Consider the following 22150-nt stretch of genomic DNA (forward strand, 5'->3'; position numbering starts at 1 on the left):
AGGGATCCACAGTGTCAAAAACTCATCCTTCATGACGAGGACTGAGAAAATCCTTCCAATTCCAACATTCAATAAGCTTTTGTTTCCTGACCATACTTTTATCCATCATTTTAATAGTAGCAACCACTGGACCTCTAGAGGTTTTGGTTTAATAAGCAGAAATGCACATACACATACATAGCACACCCACAGGAATTTCAAAGCATGAGTTGGCTGGCCCACTTAACAATTGATTGACATATTGCTCATAGATTATGCTTATCTATTCATTAGAATAGTTCCCTTAGAAAGTACTTAAGTAGCATATTTCCATCTGAACTATGAGCATTTGAAAATCATTCTCTTTTCCTGGAATGCTTTCTCTCTCTTTTTTCATCTGTTGATTCTGACCTATCCTTTAAAGCTTGATTCAAATGATGCCTTCTTTGGGGATCTTTCTCTGATGTTCATTTGGTATTGACCTTTCTTCTTCAGATGTCACACGGACTAGTTTCTATTGGGCTTATCATGTTTAATAGTGTTATGATTGTTTTACGTTAGACACTTCAAGTAGACTATAAGCTCCATTAAGACTCGAACTATATTAGTTCTAAATCTTCTGTCTTCCATAATGCCTAGCAGAGTGTTCTGAACACAAAAGATGCTTAGTACATAGTTATTGATTTTGATTTGTTGACAAAAGCACTTTGGATCACAGAGATATGTTGGTATGATGTTTTAAAAATATATTTCTAAAACAGATCTTTTGATAAATTTAATGACCAAAAAGGATCAGAAGTTACCATGTTCATTTTTAATAATGAAAAATCCACACGCTTAAAATATTCTCAGGCACGCCTAGCTTGGCAAATACCATTGACCTTCATATTATTTTCCTCTGGACTCACTTATGAACTAGCCAGCACTTTAGTGCTGGACAGCTCCCTTTGGCACGGTAATGCAATAATTTATTAAAACTCCAACAGTTAATTAACGAGGGTGCACAAATATCATGCAAACATTGAAGCTGTGCTCACAAACAAACGTGCATCATGGACAAAAAAATTATACCAAAAAAATCTTGGAGACAGGAAGGGGGGTGGAATGTTCGATAATTTCTGTACAAAAATGCAGGGTGCTTTTTTTGGTTGGGGATAATCTGTAAAAGATGCATCATAACGTCTGGCATTTCCAAAAAGAAAGAACTGTATAAAAATAAATATCCTATGTACAAACACACACACAGGCCAATCCAAGGTTAGGGCCATCACTGCAAGAGAAAACATAGATGCAGGTTAGTTTCAATGTCAGACCTGGGCTTATTTCAAATATGGGTAAGGCTGGGATCCCATTTTATGATGGGAACAAGGCTTAGGACTTATTTTTGTTAGACTACAGGCTCCCCAAGAGGTGGGACTCCAGCATTCTCAATATCCTTTGACTGCCCCTCTCTGTCTCCATACAAAGTACATGTTCCTATGAGTCCAGTTAAGACTTAGGACAGTTGGTGGTTCCACAAGGGCAGATCTCATCTCCCCCAGATCTTATGATGCCTGGAAATGGGTTTGTTTCCCCCACACCCTTGAGAAGTTCCCAACCAAGCTGATTAATTTCATTCCCCAGCTGTCTAAGGCAATCCTAGAAATCTCTATCAGAAGGCAAAGTGGATGATTATCTTATACCATCCATCTTTTAGTACATCGGACTAAATCTAAAATGTTGCAGATAATAGTCCCATGTATAACTTGTCCTGGGCTTCCTTTCCTTTTATAATTCAACTCAAGTATCATTCCTTCCAGCAAACCTTCTTTCAGGCACATACATCTTAGTCCCAGGAGCTCATTGGTAATTGTTGTGCCTCTTGAATGCCATAGGTGATTGTGTGTTAGAGTTATCTTGCTGTAGGGTTTGAGACACAGATTCTACTTTGATTCCTTTGATAGAGGGAACTCCTGCAGAAGGGAAATTGCTCTCCTTGCTCTACCTTCTCTGTATATTTTAGTATGAGAGCTGCCTTGTTAGTCAGTTGACAAGCATTTATTAAGTTCTTACTATGTTCCAGATACTGTCCTAAGAGCTGGAGATACAAAGAAAGGCAAAACATGGTATCTAGAATAATCAGAGATATAATGACTCATCCAGGATCACAAAGCCAGTATATGTCAGATACAAGACTTGAACCTCAGGTCTTAGTTCCAAGGCCAGCTCTACCCACTCACTACATGTTGCTTTTTCTATTTGTTCAAAGTTTATCTCCTTTAATAAGGAAGTAAGCTCTTAGAGAGCAAGGTTTAGAACATAGCTCTGTATCTCCAGCATCTAACACAGTACCTCCATATGGCAGCTATGTATTAAATGCTTTTTTTGAATTAATACTATGTATTTGTTTCATATCCCTCAACTAGACTAGTCTCTTTGAGAGCAAGGGAGTAAGTTTTAAGTACATTTTGTATCTCTTCTAGTATCTATCAGCTCATCTGCATGCAGTTGGGGCTTAATGAATGTTGGTTGGATCACTGACTTATTCAGATTGGGGGAGGTGAGGGAGTTTAGCAGTTGTGGCTTAAACCCCTGGTCAGGTGTCCTCAGGTTTGGCATTCTAAGATCTGTCCAATCAACCTGAAACGAACTGATTCCCACCTGAGCCAGGAATTTTGAGAATCATGATGAGCTTCTGAAATCCTTAGGAACAAGGACTCCCTCTTCTCATTCTTTGATTTGGCCATCATGGAAATTGAGTTGACCGTCAATAGTTTTTTTTTAGATTTTTACCAAAATGGGCTACGTTTTAAAAGTTTTGGCTGAAGCCATGAGCTCACTGAGGGATGTGGGAAGGATGATGACTGATGTCCTTGAATAGATTGTGGGGCTGACGCGATGGTAAATGGCTACTCTGTGAACTGTGAGCAATAGTTGTCCCAATGACGTCTTCCCAGAGCCCCCTCAAACGCCTGTGAGTCAAAGGAAGCAGGCTATAGCAGATCCTGTGGATCTCATCATTCGAATTAGCATGGTAAAGTGGAAGAGTCTCTGACACTGGAGATAGAAGACCTGGGTTTGAATTCCTGTTCTACTTATTGACTGAGTGGTGTGGAGCAAAGACCATTCTGGACCTCAGTTTTCTCCTCTGTGAAAATGAGTGAGTTGGACCAGGTGATCTCAAAGGTCTCTTCCAATTCTAAATTCTGTGATTTCACAGATCTAACTGAGCTTTAAGATCAACCAATTAATCGCTGTCCATGGGTTAGGGAATACATCATAAGCAGTACTCCTATTTCTTTTGCAATAAACAATTCATGACAGCTCAAGAGGGACTATTTTGGTAAAAATTATTATTCCTATTTTACAGACGAAAATGCTAAGGCTGACTCATATAGTGTCAGAGCCAAGATCTGACCTCAATTCTCTCCTGATTCTAATCCCACTTAAAATCCATTTACCAGGGACTAAGGCTTCTTATAATTTAAGTAGCAACTTCCAGGAAGAGATAGAATGGTCTAATTGGCCTTACATTTACTCTGAGAATTAACAGTTAATTAATAACCAATTTATAAGTATCTCTCAGAACTCCTTGGAGAACAAGTACAGCAGAAATGTAAACAGAATAGATGACCCTCAGTGATGTGAGAACCCCTGAATTAGAGCTACTTGGATGCCAAAGAAAGAGCTATCTAAAAATGTTTCTTGAAATGGCCTGCTTGGTAGTGAAAAGGGGAAGAGGGACGTTTGAGAAGAATATGTTTATCTGGAAATGAAGATAATGTAAAAACAGGGGCTAGTGATAAGAATGAAAAAGAATGCATCCTGAATGCTTTGGGGAAAGAATACTTTCTGGCTATAGAATGGTACAGGGATATGTGTGTGTGTGTGTGTGTGTGTGTGTGTGTGTGTGTGTGTTGTGTATTTTCCCTATTGGAAGATATTGCCAAGTGTACCCATGCTACTAATGTACTGCAGGCTTCAGAAAACCCTACCTTATTCCAGCAGCCCTGGACTGGCAAGCCATCTTCCCCCTGTAATAGAGAAGGACAAAAGTAGGGCTTAAAAAATTAGGCAGGTAGGTTAGGATGGGATCAAAAACATTGTCTTTTATTTCTTTTCCCTACTGCTGACTTAAAGGTGGAGGTTCTAGATAGCTTGGTCTCCTGGGTTGGGTCTCCTATGTTCTCTGTGTGAATGAGGGGACTGGGGCAACCTAAGTGAAGGATCTAGAAAATAACTTTAAGTTATTCTACATCTCTTGGCACTTGACATGGTTCTGAAAAGGTTCTGCAAAGGAGATGATGGCTAGTCTCAGGTCTTTCTTGGGATAGGAGTCTTGTTAAGGATGGGATCAGTTGGGTAGGAGCCATTGATTCTGATCAATTTCATCCAAATGCAATTAGTAGAACCTACTGTTCAATGCTTCTCATTGAGTTATTGGTGGGCGTTCATTACAATGATGGGAAGCTCCGAGATTATTATCCTGATATCCTAATTATCCTAATAATACTGATAATTATAATTTTAAATTTAGTTATTTTCATTTAACAAGAATCAATTTTTCTTTCTCTTAATTTTTCTATTGTTTCAAAATTTAATATTTTCAAGAAACCAAAATCTATTTTCTTGCCCTCCCACCTGCCCATCTGCCAATAAAACAAAATTCTCATAACAAATATGCATAATCAAGCAACACAAATTCCCACAAGGCCATGTCCAAAATATGTCTCATTTTGCATCACGAATCCATTCCCTCTCTGTCAAGAGGTGGGTAGCATGCTTCAGATGACAATTATAATTTAAAAATCCACAAGATCAACAAGTATGAAAGCATTAAAAATAGCAAAGGGGACAGGCAACATTTCTACCGGATGGTTTTTGGGGAAAACACTTCTTTGGGATAACATTTTCTCAATGTGACTTGTTTTTGAAAAGAGGAAGGAGAAGATCGGGCTTTGTTGTTTCGCAGAATCATTCTTGAAACCCTTTGATATATAGGGTTTGGGAAACAACATGAACACGGACTCTTCACCAGGAAAGGAGCCACCCCTGGCCAGAGTGGCATTCCCATTGGCACACCAGTGACGGAGGAGTGATGTGACGTGGAGCTCGGGTCAGAGCGGAATGAAGTGTTAGGTGTGTGGATGGGAGCGAGGTGGGCAAGGAGTTATGACTTGCAGATTGAAAGATGGTCTAGGTAATAACAGGAAGAGTTTTGGGGGGGGGGTGAGTTTGGCAGAGGAAAGGGCCCTTGCTGGTTATTGTTGGGGGCTTGTGGGAGAGATGGAAGAAATCCCTATGGAGTGATGTTAGATGGCATGCTGCATGCTCCAGGTTTAGCAGAATGGGGGATCCGAGAAGGGGCTGGTGCATTTTAGTGGGCCCATGCTCATTCAGCACCTGAATGGGTTCTGAACTCTCCTAAAAGGGATCTTTCACATGTGGATTCTAAGAGGAATTCTCTGTGGAAGGATTGCTGGTACTCCTGCCCCTTTCCTGATAATCCTCTCCATCTGAAGATGGATCATGGTGCGTGTGTGTGGGGAGGAGGATAGGGGGATGAAATGGAATGATACTGGGACAGTCAAGGATGCTTAACCTTGGTTTATTGAACTAAGGGGGATGAAAAGGCCATCAAGTAGTCCCCACCTGCTTGTGACACTGAGAAAGTGACAGGGGCTTCCTTGGCCCAGGCACAGTTAGGTGCAAAAAAGTGAAGAACAGGGCCCTAGGGTTATGCTTACTAAATAATACTAGTAATAGTTAATGTTTATATAGCTCCTACTATGTGCCAGGTGCTCTGCTAAGGACTTTGCAATTATTATCGAATTTGAAGTAAAGTAAGTATTCCCATCATGCCCCATTTTGGGACAGAGGTTAAGTGAGCTGCCTAGAGTCACACAGCTAGTGTCTGGAGCCAGATTTGAACTTAGGTTTTCCAGACAGCAGGCCTGGCACCGTTTGCTCCACCACCTAGAAGTGTGGAGAAACAGCTTGTCAGAGCGGGGAGAATGCAATGTACTCTCTTTTATCCTCTCCTGATGTCTCCTTTACTGTTTTCATCCTTCCCCTTCTTATCTCTCTCAACTATTCTCTATGTCTTTATTCTTCTCCTGACACTCTTGATTGGGTATTCAGTGGTAAACAAAACTTCAAAAGGAAGGCAATCTGGGGATGGGGGAGAGAAGGAGGCTTCTTGGCTGTTTTTTAATTTCACTCAGAAAGGATGAACCCTATTTTGTTACCTCAGGCTGAAGCCTGGTTAGCTTGTTCCTAGATTTTGGAGAAAGAGTTGGTGACAATAAGGCACCAATTGTGTCAGACACAATCTGGAAGAAGATAAAGCCTCTAGAACTTCTCAAGCCATTCGACAGCCTGACAGAAGAGAACAGGGTTGCAGAATTATGATGGGGGAACAGAGGAAGCAGTGAACTAAGAGACGCAGTAGGGTACAAATTGGACTCTGAAACAGGAGACCCAGCCTCCACCCTTCTCCTTGCTAGCTGTGTGACTCTAGACAAATAGTTCTACCTCTTTGAACCCTGACTTTTCATCTATAAAAGAAGGGCACTAATGATGTTTTCTTTAACTCTAAGGATGATCATAAGAGAAACATTTTGTAAACTTGAAAGGGCTGTGGAAATGTGAGTTATGATTAGGAAGAACGCAAGTGAGAGTAGAGAGGTAATCTCGACTTATTAAAATGGAGGCAGCTTGGAATGGTGGGAAAGAACCCGTGGATTCCGTCACCGCCACCTCTGATGCTTGCCACTTGTGGGATGTTGGGTAGGCTACTCAACTCCTCTGGGTCTCAGTTTCCTCATCTGTAAAGTGAGGGGTTTGGATGAGATGGTCTGATCCTTTCAGCTCTAACCACATTGTCCAGTGTTTCCACGGACTACTTGCCCAGCATGGCAAATTTCTTAATCTTGTTGAAATATCTGGAAGTTAACTAACTTCTAGTCAAGGACCACATTTATTACTCTTATGTGAAGGGTATTATGGGGGGGAGGGTGAGGAAGTAAGTTCAGATGTTAACTCACAATTTCAGGTCACATGGTCCAGAAGAGAAAGCCAAAGGGAGACAAGGAAAGGCTGATTATCCATTAGAGAGGCAGATCCAAGCAATAAGACACTCACATCTGGGGTCGTTAGGAAGCACACCATGGAGGATGGAGGAAAGAGGCATGCGGGAGGAAGGTCCATGAAAGCCAATAGAAACCAAGCAGGAAAGGGAAGGTAATGCCATACCAATGGGCACGGGGCATCCAGTCCGTCCAGCCCTGGTAACCCCGGTTCCCCCTTCTCTCCTTTAAAACCTCGATGTCCCTGTTCACAAAATCAACCACGATGATTATTTGGGTCAGAGATGGCCAGTTCCATCCCATGGAAGAGGGGCCCAGTCCTCCCCTGGCCAGGACATAAGACACTAGAGATGTCATATCCAGGGACCAAGATGTGGGGGCAAATCTTTCCAATTTAACTGAGGCTCATCCTTTTATTTCTCCAGGAATTCAGAATTTAAGCCTTGGGAAAGTAGGCCCAGGAAAGGGCTTGAGTTCTCTCTGTGTCTTTACTCCCATCATGGATAAACCTGGTTCAACATCTTAACAGAATTTTAATGAAAAGCTATAGTTATAATTAGATTAGCTGTCCCTTGAGGGCAGGACTGCTGGTTTTGTAATCTTTATGTTTAGTCTTGCACATAGTAGATACTTAGAAAATGTTCTTTGAATTGGATTGAAGAATTGATAGTGGATGGAGAAAGCTTTTAAGCTCAATCAATTATTGACTGATGGATTGATTGGGGGGACTCCTGATAAACTCTTGCCTACTCCTTCTAATATACATAAAAGACCTTTCCTCTTTAAGAATCTTGGTCTCTTGCTAAGTCTTTGGGTGCTGAGACTTTCCTGGCTGTTAGCAGAAAGAATCAGGCTGACTGAAGCGATCCCTTGGCTGGCTTTTATCCTAGCAGAATTTGAGATAGATCGTCTACCCTGGGAGCTGAATGAGCCCTAGTGTCTTGTGTACTCAGGCCAAGTGAGGACCCGGATTGTTGGTAGTTGATTGGAGGTAAGGAAACAAAGAAGGGCAACTCCATTGCTGGCAGTTGTTACTCTGGCTCCCAAAGTCAGTCCCAGCTGAAAGCACGGGCCTCCTTTTGGCCAATCCCTTTCCTCCTGGCTTGCTCTCTACAGCACTTTTATTTATGAAGCTGCTGAAAAGAAAGGGACTTTAACCAGAATTTTGTACTCTGTGGCTTTGAGCCCAAACCAACAGCATCCAGAATTCCTCTAGCCGGGCTGTAATTAAATTTCACATTTTAATCGCAGTTTTCCTTCTTTCTTCCCAGTTTGTGAACCTCAAGGAAAAACAAACAAACAAACAGAAATTATAATACAAGCCATTAAATTAGAACATACCAATGGACAGGGGGCATCTAATCCAGGCGCTCCTTGGTCTCCCTTATCCCCTTTAGGCCCCCTAGAGCCTTTCTTCCCCCTTTCCCCCTGCAAATAATGGTTTAGGCCAAGAAAAAAAAATAACATCAAAGCTTTAGGATCATCCATTGTATCAAAGTTAGAGACAGAAAGATACAAAATAAAACAGAAAGCCAGAAAAAGTAAAAGTAGATCCTCCTAATTAAGGTAATGTAACTAATGTAATCTTCTGTAGAGATGTGGACATCAGCTCTGAGCATCTGCAAGTGTTAGGTCTGTGTGTGTGTGTGTGTGTGTGTGTGTGTGTGTGTGTGGTCTTGTCCCTAAGGGGACCACAGGGCACTGAGCTGGTGATGGGGGGGAGGAGCTGTCCAAAGCAGATCTTGCCACTGTCTCTGCAGTGTCTGTGTAGCAAGTTCTAAGGGGTAAGATCCGCTGCCGAGCAACCACTTTCTGGAGCATCTGGATCATGCGAGGCTTCCTTCTGACGGCAAGTTACCCTCAACCAGCTCTGCCTTTTGCTGGGACTGGTCATTTCCTAATAATGTTTGACTCTTGTACATGAGTTTGTATTTCCTAATTGTGTGTCATGGGTGGGGTGAGGGGGAGCACCTAGACTGAGGGTAGAAATTAATCATAGGTAATTACAACAGGATAAATTATATGTAATTGGCTAAGGGGTGATCACATCAAACTCTTGTTTTTAATAAAAAAAGTAGGAGGTCTTAACTTCATCAGAAAGAGGAAAGTGTCCTAAAACTGAAGATATTTTAAAGACCCATTTAAAGAAAATGGAAAATTCCCCAACTCAGTTCCTCCCAAACCCTCAGAATTGTATAAAATGAGATGAAAGAGGATTGGTCAAAGAGAGGATTTTATTCAGCATTTGGCAGGGGTTAGAAGGTACAAATAAAATCAAGCAAAAGAGATGTCTAAAAAAAGTGGAAAATAAAAGAATTTAGATAAAATAAACTCAAAATTGGAAAAAGAATGGATGGGAAAGGGAGATGACTAGGAGAAATTGGCTACAGGGGGAAAAGTCTCCAGGGATGCAGAGGGAAGAGGAAGGAAGATCCAGGCCAAAGGGAAAAAAAAAAGAAGAAAAAAAAAAGAAAAGGCAGCAGGGAGAGAGGTAAGGGGATAAGAGGAACCTGTAGAAATAAGAAGCAAACACACATCACATGTTTCACATGCCAGATAGAACATTTCAGAAAGAGACTTTTTCTGTTGGGTGATTCAAAGGTTATACCATGGCATCTACACCAGTGCCATCACTGACATCATTTTTAGGAAGAAGATGTGCCTTTCTCAAATAGTTCTCAAACTAAAATTGCACATGAGCCAAATTCCTAGAGAACTTCTGGGTAAAAGAGACAGATGATGTTTATACAACTGCAATTAAGGAATGGGACATTATTATTTTTGTCTGGTGTCTGTCCTGTTTGGAAAATGTTCATATTCTTGGCACTGGAGCTTAGAATGACTACTGTCTTTTTATTAGAAGAGGACCAAAATTTTTTAAATTTTTATTTTTTGCAGAATGTCAGTTCTTTGAGGACAGGGAATGTTTAATTTCTGTCTTGGAAATCTCAGGGCCCGGCACATAGTAGGCACTTTAAAAGACTTGTTGAATTTAATTGAATTAATAGAGAGGAAAGACACTCATTTTTTAGGCTGGACTTTCATCAAATCACATGACAATCAGAATCCCCTGCCTTGGATCAGTCTCATGATCTATCCAGCTAAGCAGAGAAAAATCAAGATCTTGATGACCAAGGTAGGGGTTAAAAAGGATACTTTTCAGTGATTTAGAAATATTGTTTTTGGAGAAAGTTAGTGGATCCTTTACAAGACTTTCAGATGAAGCCTTCAGCAACTTCCGACTGTTCTCCAGACTTTTGTTAAATAAGCCTAAATTGCATATAAGAGCCATGATCAAATTCTAAGATAGTAAAGAGAAGGAATCTTTATAAGTCCTTATTATCTAATTCATTAATAGCAATTTCATGAATTTTACCTCCATTACATCATTTACATCCAGGAACATCTCTGACAAGGTGGAGTAATGGCTCTACTCTTGCCTTCTCTGACCAGTAGAGCCTGAGCCTTGCCATCTCACATGGCTGCCTATGAAGCTCTCCAAAGAAACCATGGACTCCATGGCTTGCTCTGACTTCAAACCAACAGAAAGAGTCAAGAAATTCAGTTTGAATAATTTAGCAATAGCAATAACAATTAAGTGAAACCCAAACTTAAAAGAAAGGAGATAGGAAGGATGTTAAAAAGCCAAACTGTAGGTAGAATGATCACATTTGTTTGGAACCTTAAGTCTGCCCACAGGAAATTCAAATTTCCCATCTTATCTAAAATGCCGATTCTGTTTCTCACAGTTATGTTTTGGGGGGCAGGAAGGAGGCTGAAGAGGGAGGCAGTATGGTGTAGTGGGCAGAATGCTGAAATTGGAGCCAGGAAGATTGGGCTTCAATTTAACAGATTTAACTCTCTGTGTGACCCTGGGCAAGTCACGTAACTGCTCTAAATCTGTTTCCTTATCTGTAAAATGAAACAGGTGGGCTAGGTGACCTCTAAGTTTCCTTCCAGCTCCAGATCTATAGTCACACGAACTCATACAGTTCCCTTCTTTCCTCTTCCCCCCATCCCTCTCAATGGCTAGGATTAATAGGACCAAACCCTACAGTGTGATGAAGCACCAATATATGGGCACTCTGTAAATATTTGTTGAGTTGAAATGAATCAAATTCATCTTCACTGGCAATAAAAAGAAAAAGGAAGTATCTATATTGCCCCATCATGTGCATTAATGTTCTCAAGTACCTGCTAGCAGACAAGCTGGGTTGCCAGTACAGCAGAGTGACCAGCAATCTTAGCCACAGAATAAGAGGAACTTCCTCAAACAATAGCTATTAATGCCAACTACTTAATTCCATTTCCAGCTCTGCTGGAGCATTTTCCCATTAGAATGTAAGCTCCTTGAAGGCTTGTATTTGTATACTGAATGATTAGTACAATGTACTTAATATTTATGTTTTTTCCTTCCTCCATTCTTTCTTTCTATTTTTCTTTCTTTTCTTTTCTTTCTTTCTTTCTTTTCTTCTTTCTTCTCACCCTTCCTTCCTTCTTTTCTTTCTTTTCCTTCCTTCCTTTTCCTTCCTTCCTTCCTTCCTTCCTTCCTTCCTTCCTTCCTCTCTCTCTTTCTTTCTTTCTCTGTCATTTTCCTACCTGTCTGCCTATCATGTGGTTGTCTATCATCTTTGTCTGCCTGACTTTATCCATCTTTCTTCTATTTGTCTATCTAGCTATCATTTTTCTGTCTGTCATCTATCTGTCATCTTTCTGTATGTCTGTCTATCTAGCTATCTATGATTGTTTTACTGGAGTAATATCTTGGCAGAGTGTCATGCTTCTAGGGAATAGAGAGCAGACAAAAGCCAATGAAAACATATTAGACAGAAGGAACAATAAGAAAGTGGGGAAAGGCTGACTTTCTCAGGAAGGGCATCTGTCCAGTCAGGACTCTGTCATCTGGGATAAGGAAAAGGTAGAAAGGTCACCCTTCCACAGACTAAACACAGCCTCATTATTTTAACCAGGGTATCCAACTTTCTCAGTAGTGAGTACCATGATGAGAAATCCACATGTGTGTGGGGCTGAATGCATTTTGTAAAAATAACTTTAATTATTCAGCCAAGTCTGTTAGCATGACCTTTGATTATACCAAGATGTAGGTGGTCAAGTAATTAAATTACACTGACCTACTAGTTCACGTGTGCTGGTTAGCCAGGTATAATACATTTTTGTTTTTATTTTGCCGAAAATTTCAGACAGGCTATACCCTGGGGTTAGGCAGGTCCCAGATGGGACACCTGGGTTTAGACCTTTCTGTCTAGCTCCTCTAAGAGGAATTACAGCTGGAATTTCACAAAGAGCTGACTGCTTAAATCACTAGACTCTCAGACTTGAGCTGGAATTCCTTGCCGTCCTTGCCGGTGATTTCAGATTTAATTTGACTCCTGTTTGTAAAACCTCAGTCCAGGGTATTGATGCATTTAAACATGATTCTGAGGATCATAGAATTGGGGTTAGAAGTGACCTTAGAGGGCATGTAATTCAACCCTTTGGTTTTACTGATGAGGAAATTGAGATTTCTCCAGTGTCAGAGAAGTGCTAAAGGTCAGCCCGTTTCCTCTGATTCCAGGGCTAACATCTTTTCCACTACCCCATGCTGCCTTCTAAGCTTGGCCAGTAGGGCACAGACTTTGGCAAGTCTTAAACCTTTGAAAACAGGCCCAGGAACACGTCTGTTGTCCAAAGTCCAATCTTGGAAGGCCCATCACCAGTAGGTTGGTTATTAACAAATGGATTTTTTGGGATAATAACTCATTTACGAAGGTGTGGAGAGGAAAGAAGGCATTCATACTGATGATGAAATCACAGATTCTTGCAATACTGAAGCTTAATTATTTAGAGTAATATGGCCAGTGAGATATAGGCATGAGGTTATTTTTCATGGACACTTAATGTGACTATAAATGGGTGCCAAAAGGTTTAAATCTTCCTATATTGCATTAAGAGCACATCCTTTTGACTCTCCACTGGGAGTCCAATCTCAGTATATATTACAATATTAAGCATCTCACTGGAAAGCCTCTAATTTGGGGTGATTTATCAAGGAAACTTGAACTTCCTCCTTGGGCAGGTCATTTCAAATTGATCATTCCACCACATCCTGAAGACATTAGTAACCAAATACAAGGAATTCAGCTCCTGACTCACCCGGTTTCCTTTGTCACCGGGTGGTCCGTGCAAACCCTAGAATAAATCAGAGTCAAAGTCATAATAACAAGCAAACCCCCTGGATAGTCCTCAGGCCCCTTTCCTTCCAAGCTTCGGAAAGCTCTTTCCTGACATCCAATTCTGGGTAGGTTTGGGGGGAGGGGGCCACAGAGAGAAAATTTAATTATCCCCATTTTACAGACTGGAGACCAAAGGGAAGAGAGCCTGAGTAAACTGACCTATAAAATACAGGATGAGTTATGGGCAGAACTGTGAATGCTACCCTAGTTTCCTGGCTCCATGGTGAGGAAATGGGCTCTGTCCAGGTGGCCTCTCATCACCTCATTGGGAGTCCATTTAAACAAATGAATAACTGGCGCAGAGGGCATGTCTTTGGAGCACATGAAAGGCAAGCAGACTCCGGCAGGGAGGTTCCGCATGTTGCCATTCTGTCTGCTTCCTCCTTTTCAAGCATGTCGAGTTTTTGACCATTAATCTCAAAGCCCTGAGTGCCATCTCTGGATGTGGGTAGGGGGGTTGACAACCTGCAGTGTAGGGCTGTCCTGCAGCAACGTAAATGTGGTTTGGGCAGCCTGCCCCACTAGACTGGGCAGGGTATACTTTGGTCTTCTTCCAAAACAAAGGATGAACAACAATGAAGCTTCCTGAGATCGGATCTTGCTAAAGTGTCTCCTAGCTGGTTAGTTAGACCTTACCCATAAGTGAAGTAGATGGCTGGCCACATGGGGTAATCTAAGGAGCTCTAGGAGGCATTTCTGCTTTCCTCCATTTTATTGCTTTTCAGTAGTATCCAGTTCGTGATCCCATTTGGGGTTTTCTTGGCAAAGACGCTGGAGTGGTTTGCTACTTCCTTCTCCAGCTCATTTTACAGATGAGGAAACTGAGGCACATAGGATTAAATGACTTGCCCAGAGTCACCTAGCTAGTGTCTGAGGCCAGATCTGAACTCAGGTCCTCTTGGCTTTAGACCCAGGGCTCTATGTACTCTGCCACTTAGTTGCATTTCTCCATGAACCGATCCAAATAGTTATTAAAGTCTTAGCATAAAGCATTTCAGTTAAAACCAAGAAACATAATGAGGGGTCATGGAAAAAAAAAGGCTGGATGTCCCTTTAGTGAGAAGAGACCCAAGTTCAAATTCTGTCTCTGATACCAGCTATGTAATCCCAGGCAACATTGAGTCCCCTTAACCTCTCTGGGTCTCTGTTTCCTTATTTGTAAAATATTTCCTCATCTGTAAAATAAGGGGACTCAAACCAGTGATACCAAGTTCACAGGCTCATCGATGCTTGCCTATATGAAGGTGAATTAAAACATCAATGATCCCAATGGTCTTTTTAAAAAAGATGTCAATGGACCATATTGAGCCAGTGGTGCCCTTACAGGTCTTGGGGTCAGGAACCATGGCTTCCTCTCTCCCCAGCCACCTTCTAGTCTAGGTTTTGCTGCTCTCTGAGTCTCGGTTTATCTTTGCAAAATGAAAGAGTTGGGACCAGTGATTGATCACTTTCTTTCTAGCTCTGGGATTCTCTGACTCTGCCTGGGAGAATTCCTTAAAGTTTTGATGGAGGAAAGATGGGACATGGGATCAGACAGTGAGAAGCAAGACCAGCCTGTGGAACGCACGGATCGAGTCAGGAGGAATGACTTCTAGGATTCTGAGCTTAGGGGGTCATGATCTTAGCTGAGGGGTACAGAGAAACGAGCTGTGGAGCTGTAGTCAGAGGACGTCGATTCAGATTCCAACTCCATGACTTGTTATTTGCCTGTTCATGGAAAACTCACTGAGGATCTCTGGGACTAAGTTTCCTCATAATGAGGCAGTTAGAGTAGATGCTTTCTGAGATCTTTTCTAGTTCTGATTTCTATGATCCAATGAGTCTGGGTCCTGCGGGTTCTAAGCTGAGGCTATTTCTATCTCCGCCACCCCCTCCAGGGTCATGCTTCCAGTCTATGTTGGCCAGCTCCAAAGATCTCACTAGCTTGGGAGCTGGAGCCCTTCTTTTGCTCATGGGACTCTCCCTCCGGGTTCTACTCTGCCCTTCCCCCCACAAAGTTCAATAGTTTCACTTGTGATTTCCATAAAAGCAGCAAGAGAGAACACCCAGGATGATCAAGAGCATCCTCGGCTGCTGGGAATAATCTGGGGATGAGGGAACGCCGCCCAACTTACAGGAAGCCCAGCTGCTCCCATTGGTCCTGTGATCCCAGGGTCTCCTTTACTGCCCTGGAAGAAAAGACAAAGCCACGTGTGATTCTCTCTGATGAGGTGACTCATGTTCCTTGATGCACAGAGAAAACCATCTGACCATGACTGCCCCTTGACCAGATCCAAACCCCACCATGGGTCCTTCAAAGGTCAGCATGTCTAACCTGGGATCGTGAGATTTGGAACTGGAAGGGATTGTAAAAATCATTCAACTCACTCTCTCTCATCATTTTACAGAGGAAAAGGAGTCAAGGAGAAGATACTTGCTTAAGGTCACTGGAGTAGTAAGTAAGAGGGACAAGATTCTTCCACAAAATTCTTGTCTGCTGATCGGCTCAGTGGCCAGCCCCTCCCTTATCACTGTGATATTGCGACTAACTGGAGAAAGTCTCACTTGGTAACAGAATACGGTACTTTTGGTGGGTAGAGCTGGGATGACCTATAGTTGGATTCCATGTAGGACACCGGCCATGTGTCCCAGGGCAAAATACTTCACCTCTCTCTGCCTCAGTTTCCTCATCTGTAATGATAAAAGCATCTACCTCAAGGGGCTGATGTGAGGATCAAATGAGATCATATTTGTCAAGTGCTTTGCAAACCTTAAAAGACTATAACTATGAGCGATCAGGGCGTTATCATCTAACTTCTAACAGCATAATAATAAAAACAGCAGGGTGTATCATTATGATCCTTTACGGGGGCTTGTCCCACAGACCCGCACCTTAGAGTTAGTACAACAGGAGGAGCTCATTTTACAGATGAGGAAAATGTCTTAATATTGTTCAGTCTGGTTAATGGGGCTTGTGCTTATTGCTGAGGGAAATATGATCTTTCTAAGGTCAGAGAATGGCTTGTTTTAAGTTGGCATCTCAGATTAAATGACTTGCCCCAGAAATTTAAGCTCAGATGTTCAGACTTTAAAACCGGTGGCTCTTTCCCATTTGTCACTCCAATGTGGTTCTGTGGTATCCACCTCAACTTCCAGGACAGGGAGGGAAGATGGGTGAGCAGAAGGCATTCAGTAAAGTCTCGCTGGACCAAGACAGACCAAATGGGTACAAGAAGTCTTCCCTAGCTGGAGGCATCGGCAGGGGCGTGAGGAAAGGGCCGGGCAGAAAGGGAGTTGGAGAACAGGTTTGTAGACATTTTATATCCATTGGATTCTTACAAGAACCTTGTAGGGTAGTCCCTAGTATTCTTAATTCATAGATGAGGAAACAGTCTGATACATTAAATAATTTGTCAAAAATCCACATCTAGTAAGTGTCTGAAACAGGATTTAAATCCAGATCTTCTTGACTTTCAATTCAACCATATCCATCAAATGATAAAGTGTAAAAAAGCAATGGTGGGAGCTGGAAGCAAGGGTGGGTGGCAGTTACCAAGAGGGGGGTGAGAGTGGATGAGGGCTGCCATGCTTTCAGAGGTCCTTCAGGGACCTCAGTGTCACTCAAGCCATCACCACGCTGTGGACAGAGCCCTGGATTTGGAGGCAGAGATGTGAGTTCAGATTCTGGCTCTGCCACTTACCAGCAAGGTGACCCTTAGCAAGTTATAAGCTTTAAGATGGGGAGAAAACCTGGGATTTTATTAAACAGGGAATTCCCTGGGGGGAAAACTCTTTTTGCCAATGCAGATCAGCATGTTCTTTTAGACTTGGAGGCGAGGCTGCTGACCCACAATCCTCCTGAATAGAGGTTCCCACCAGATTAAAAATATGATTGCAAAATAATGAACCAAATAAGTAAAAACACTATGATAATCATTGAACAATATTAAGGCATCTTCCTCATCTGTAAAATGAGCTCATCATGTACTAACTAACTCAAAGGAGTGGGTCCGTAGGACATCCCTTGTAAAGGATCATAACGATATAACTTGCTGTTATTTTACTATTATTTTGTTAGAAGTTAGATGATAACGCCCTGGTCACTCACGGTTACAGTCTTTTGAGGTCTGCAAAGCACTTGATCTCATTTGATCCTCACACCATCTTTTTGAAGTGGGTGCTATTATCATTACAGATGGGGAAAATAGGTCGTTTTTGAGGTCAGTCTGAGCTTTTGGCTTAGGGGCACCCGCTTCTGTTTGAGTTTGACATTACTGGTCTGGAGAACTGTGCTTAAGTGATTGCCCAGGAGCACGTAGCCAAGCTCTATCAATGGCAAGACTTCAAGATGGGCTTTATAGTACTTGAATCTCGAGGACTGTTGTGGGAAAAATGCTTTGTGAATGTTATATCACCACGAGGATATGGATCGTTATTATTCATTATTGTTATTACATCACCATTGCCATGGGCAGTCTGAGGTGATGAGGCAGGGAGGATGAGCCCGCCGGGGAGGGGGGAGGAAGGGGCTCTGTCAGCCAGAGCCCACAGACTCTGACCACATGAACCACCATCAATGCTCTGGGTCAGCAAAGCATCCTGGTGACACTGTCTGGCATCCTCCCATCCCTCCTAGAGCTGCTTGTGGCCCCCAGCTTATTTCTCTCCCCTTCCTGGGCTGCCCTTGGTGTTTATCTTTCTCCAGCCGTCACCTTGTTAGAGCCCTGGGGAGAAGGGGATGGGGACTGTCTTCTGCATTGCTCTCCTGGGGTGTGAGTAGTGCCCAGAACCATCCACAAGGAGCTTATTCCCAGGCTAATGGAGGCACCTTGAAAGCTGTCAGGATAAACCCCATCCAGAAACCAGCTAAGAAGCAATAATTAGAACCTCTCTTAGTGTGCAGAGCGCTAAACGTGCTCGGTCCAAATCCTGACACTCACAATTTCTAGCGGGTCACTTTTTCTCATATAAAATGGACATAATTATGATAGACGGTACCTACTGTGCAAAGTTCTGGTGTGCAAAGCACTTTGTAAACCTCAGAGCGCTACAGAAACATGGATTATTATTACTGTTATTATTTTTAGTTTTATATTATTCTTGTATTAGCAAATCACTGTTATTATTGTTGTTATTGATATTGCTGCTATTTGTTTATCTGTTGGCTGTGGGCAGTCGGGAAGCCCATTTCCATGTTCCTATCAAAATGCTGGGCCCATAATGGAGGTTGGCTAAGTGCTGGTTGGCTGACTGATTCGGGGGCACCCCTAGCTTTGGGTCTTGGGACTCTCCATCCATCCCCCTGCCCAGATCTGGCGGGCACAGCTCAGCTGAGCAGGTACACTCACCCTTTCCCCTTTTGGTCCTGCTGGGCCGGGAACCCCAACTGGTCCTGGAGTACCCTGTGGGGTTTGAAAAAAAGGGGAGGGGGCGGTCACGGCCCTGGCGATACGGGCAAATCTCATTAAGGGACAACGGACTCCTGCAGGCAAAACCACAATGGATGTGGAAGAAAATCTGGGGAGCAGAGGCTCGGTTTATTGCCGACAGTTTTCAGGGTTGGCAAGGCCACGGTCAGGAGAGTTGGGCAGCTGCGGTCCAGTCCCTTTTGGGCTTGGGGGAGGGGACCAGATTACTGGTTTCAATATCCCAATTCTGCAGAATTGAGCCCTTTTGCCTCACAGCCAAGCCAGCCAAGCTGAAAACAGGGGGAGGGGAATGGCTCATTTTCTGAAAGCGTTTAAGAGGAAAGTCAACGGAGAAGAGAAAGGCCCTGGACTGGTAGGCCCAGTATCATGCAGGTGGGTGGGCAGGTCACCATGCCATGGGGAACAAAGGCAAGATGCACACACAGACAGAAGCAGGCAGAAGGGCTTCCATTTCCTCTCCTTCTCTGAGAACTCCGGCTCCTGGACCAGCCCCCAAGCACAGCCCTTCATCCTCTGTAAACATGGGCCCTTCCTTTCGCCCCTTTCCTTTCATCCACGGCCACCATGCCAGGAGCAGCCTTGGAAGGTCTCCAAGACCATCCCTTAGGGATCCAGGACCTGATGCTGTTAGTTAACTAACACTAGTTAGTGTGGCTGGCCCTAGAACCAGTGGTCTGGCATTGGAATTCCTGCTTCTCTGTAATTCGTAGTCTGGGTGATCCTTGGCAAGTCACCCCCCTGAAATTTGGTTTCCTCATTTATCAGCAGAAAATAGTGAGATCTGTGTTGCTTAATTACCAAGGATGCCATGGAGATGGGAGTTACTCTTCTCATTAATTGAGCTGGGAAGAAGATCTTATGATTATTCTGGTTCAGAAATAGTGGAAATGGGGTGGATGGGCTTGGAGGCAGTGCTGTCTGGAGGCCATTTACTGGAGGACCATCACATTGGGGAGATGATGCCATAGTGTGCAAGTGATTGGATTTAAGTGAGGGAGGGCTGGGCAAGGTCACCTGCCTCACTTTCCCCTCCAGAACCATCTGGATCCAGATATATATTTAATATATATTATATTTAAATTTTAATTTAACACATACACATATTTTACATATAAATATATTATAACATATTTATTAGAATGACTGGAGATGGCCTGGATATAGTGGGAGACCTTGACCTTTTTAAGCTAAGGTCTTCAACAGGTCTCACTTTGATCAAGGCTAATTTCTACCCAGCCTTAATCACTAAATAAGAAACCTTTAAAGCTCCATTTTGCCAACTGAACCTTCTACTCAATAGAGATGAGAACTCAACAGCTGGCCTTTCTCTGTGCCCCAGACCAAGCTGAGCCGGAGTTAGGGTTTGCAGATCTGACTCAGAAGGAGGCTCAGATCTGTGAGCATCAACCTCTGTGGGTTGATTTCTGAGTTGTTCAATCAACTAGCATTCTCTATTCAAAGCGAATGAAGACCTGGGACTGAGTTCCATCCCTTGCTGGGAGCAATAGCTTAACACAGAGAAGACGTGGTTTTCTGGCCCCTAGACACTGATCATACTCTCAATCCAACAGGCCTTTGGTTGGTTCCAAGAAAGCTGGAAAAAGGGCACTACTTGCCACAAATGGAAGTTCAGTTCCAAGTGAGTGTGTGTGAGAATGGTCAGGAAGACCACTTTTGAATTTAAATACAATATGATGTAAATGTTTTGGGGGAGGGAACAGGGATGAGGGAGACTCTAAGAATGGATTTTGTATCCATTTTGTAGTGTGGCTTTGGACTTTTTCTGCAAGGTGAGCAGAACCCTAAGGCCTCTTTCAGCTCAAATATACTATGTCCCTTTTACCTCTGATATTCAATTCTCTCTTCTAAGGAACTTTCCTTCTCTGATATTCCACGCTCTTAGGTCCCTATGTATCTTGGAACTTCTTCCCTCCCTTCTAAGGACCTTTTGAGCTTTCACATTCTGTGAAGATTTTTTCTTTTGGGGGGGAATAAACTTCCTAATGATTAGGAAAATTAAAATTGTTCTTTGCCTATGAGTCTTCTATAGACATTAATCTATAGACATTAAGACCCATTTTTAAAATGGGTCACTGTTAATAACCTTATTAACAGTGATAAGATTACCATGGACAAGAATGAGATGAACACAACTCAGAACATGGGTGAATAGTGTAATGAGGACAAACAGAGGATGTTCCTGGTTCCTTTCAGGAGAGAAGATAACCTGGGGACTGGGGAGGTATCGTGAAAAAGCAATGACTTTCAAAGTCTGCTTCAAAATCAGCCACGTGCATTTGGTAAACTTATAGCTGATCATCCTAAAATGAGGACAGTTCATGGGAATATTTAGACTGGGCTCAGCCACATTTTGAGGCAGGATGATTACTGAATCCCAGTTCTGGATAATAGAGCCCAGCAAGACTTGGGCTCTAGAAGCAATTCCATCACTGTATGGAATTAGGAAAAAAGTCTTAAGAAATTGAAAAAATTGGTTTCCTCCTCTGGGCCTTTGCCTTTCTGCTCTGTAAAGTTAGAAGGGTAAAAGAGGTGGATTTTAAAGATGGTTTATGTTGTGACATTCTGTGTTTTATAAAAGCATACCCAGCTAAGACGTTCTATGTTTTCAGGGTTCCTTCTAGCTCTGAAATTCCGTGTCCTACAGACCCCTCCAGTTCTGAGACTCTGTGTTCTAAGATCCTTCCCAAATCTGACACTAGAGAACAAGCTCTCTCCCAGCTCTGATCCCTCCTGTGTCCTAAGGGCCCTCCCACCTAACCTTTCAGGTTCCACGTTCTAAGCTTTTTTCTCTCACACATTTGACCCAGGAGAACTGCGACTATGCCTTCAGATTAAGCACAACTGGTTCCTGATGGTGGAGGTGGTAAAACGTGGTGACTCACAGCATAAACAGTGGGACAGACAAGACAATCACAGGCTGGGGCTGGGGGAGAGGGAGGTGAGATAATGGAGAAACAAGACTCACCGGTGGCCCAGGCCTGCCGTCCAAACCTGAAGCACCCTGGACAGAAGGGAAGGGTTTAACAAAAAGAAGGCAGGGAGGAACGGGAGGGTGTCGGGGTGGGGAGGGGGGAGGAGAAAAAAGGACATGGGGAGGGAAGAAGTGAGTGAAGCAATGACTCTGGACAAACATAACGCTCGTAATCAAACAAAACGGGAAAATAAGCTCTTGAGGACAGGTGATGATACTGACATGGAAATCAACAACAACATGGAGACACTGGATGCAGTGTGGGCTGACCAGGCAGGGCTCTCTGCAGGGAATCCAGGAAGGCGGCCAAAGGGGGCCGCTGTGCTTCCCCCTCCCTCCCAGGCACCCTTCCCTTCCCTCGCCCTCAGGCTCTCAGTCCCCCATGGCTTTCCTGCAACCAAGCAGGGTGGTACAGTGGAAAGAATTCTGGATTGTGGAAGCAGAGGGCTTGGGTTCGAGTCCCCTTTGGGT

The 22150-nt window shown here is 43.0% G+C and overlaps 1 protein-coding gene across 10 annotated transcripts in view; it reads right to left on the reverse strand.

The window, feature by feature from the left end:
* Positions 1-741: 741 nt before the first annotated feature.
* COL13A1 (collagen type XIII alpha 1 chain) overlaps positions 742-22150 on the reverse strand; it is a 196517-nt gene continuing 175108 nt past the window's right edge. For 7 of the 10 annotated variants that reach the window (XM_031956844.1, XM_031956840.1, XM_031956839.1 and 4 more), the window contains 7 exons: positions 21674-21709; positions 18607-18660; positions 15394-15447; positions 13200-13235; positions 8388-8474; positions 3954-3992; positions 742-1249 (listed from right to left, as the gene is read on the reverse strand). In XM_031956844.1, the coding sequence (XP_031812704.1) occupies positions 1247-1249; positions 3954-3992; positions 8388-8474; positions 13200-13235; positions 15394-15447; positions 18607-18660; positions 21674-21709 (309 nt within the window). In that variant the 3' untranslated portion in view covers positions 742-1246. The remainder of the gene's footprint in view (positions 1250-3953; positions 3993-8387; positions 8475-13199; positions 13236-15393; positions 15448-18606; positions 18661-21673; positions 21710-22150) is intronic. The other 3 variants (XM_031956845.1, XM_031956837.1, XM_031956842.1) reach the window with 2 other exon arrangements.

This window comes from Sarcophilus harrisii, chromosome 2, assembly GCF_902635505.1.
Source record: "Sarcophilus harrisii chromosome 2, mSarHar1.11, whole genome shotgun sequence".
NCBI classification, from domain to species: Eukaryota; Metazoa; Chordata; class Mammalia; order Dasyuromorphia; family Dasyuridae; genus Sarcophilus; species Sarcophilus harrisii.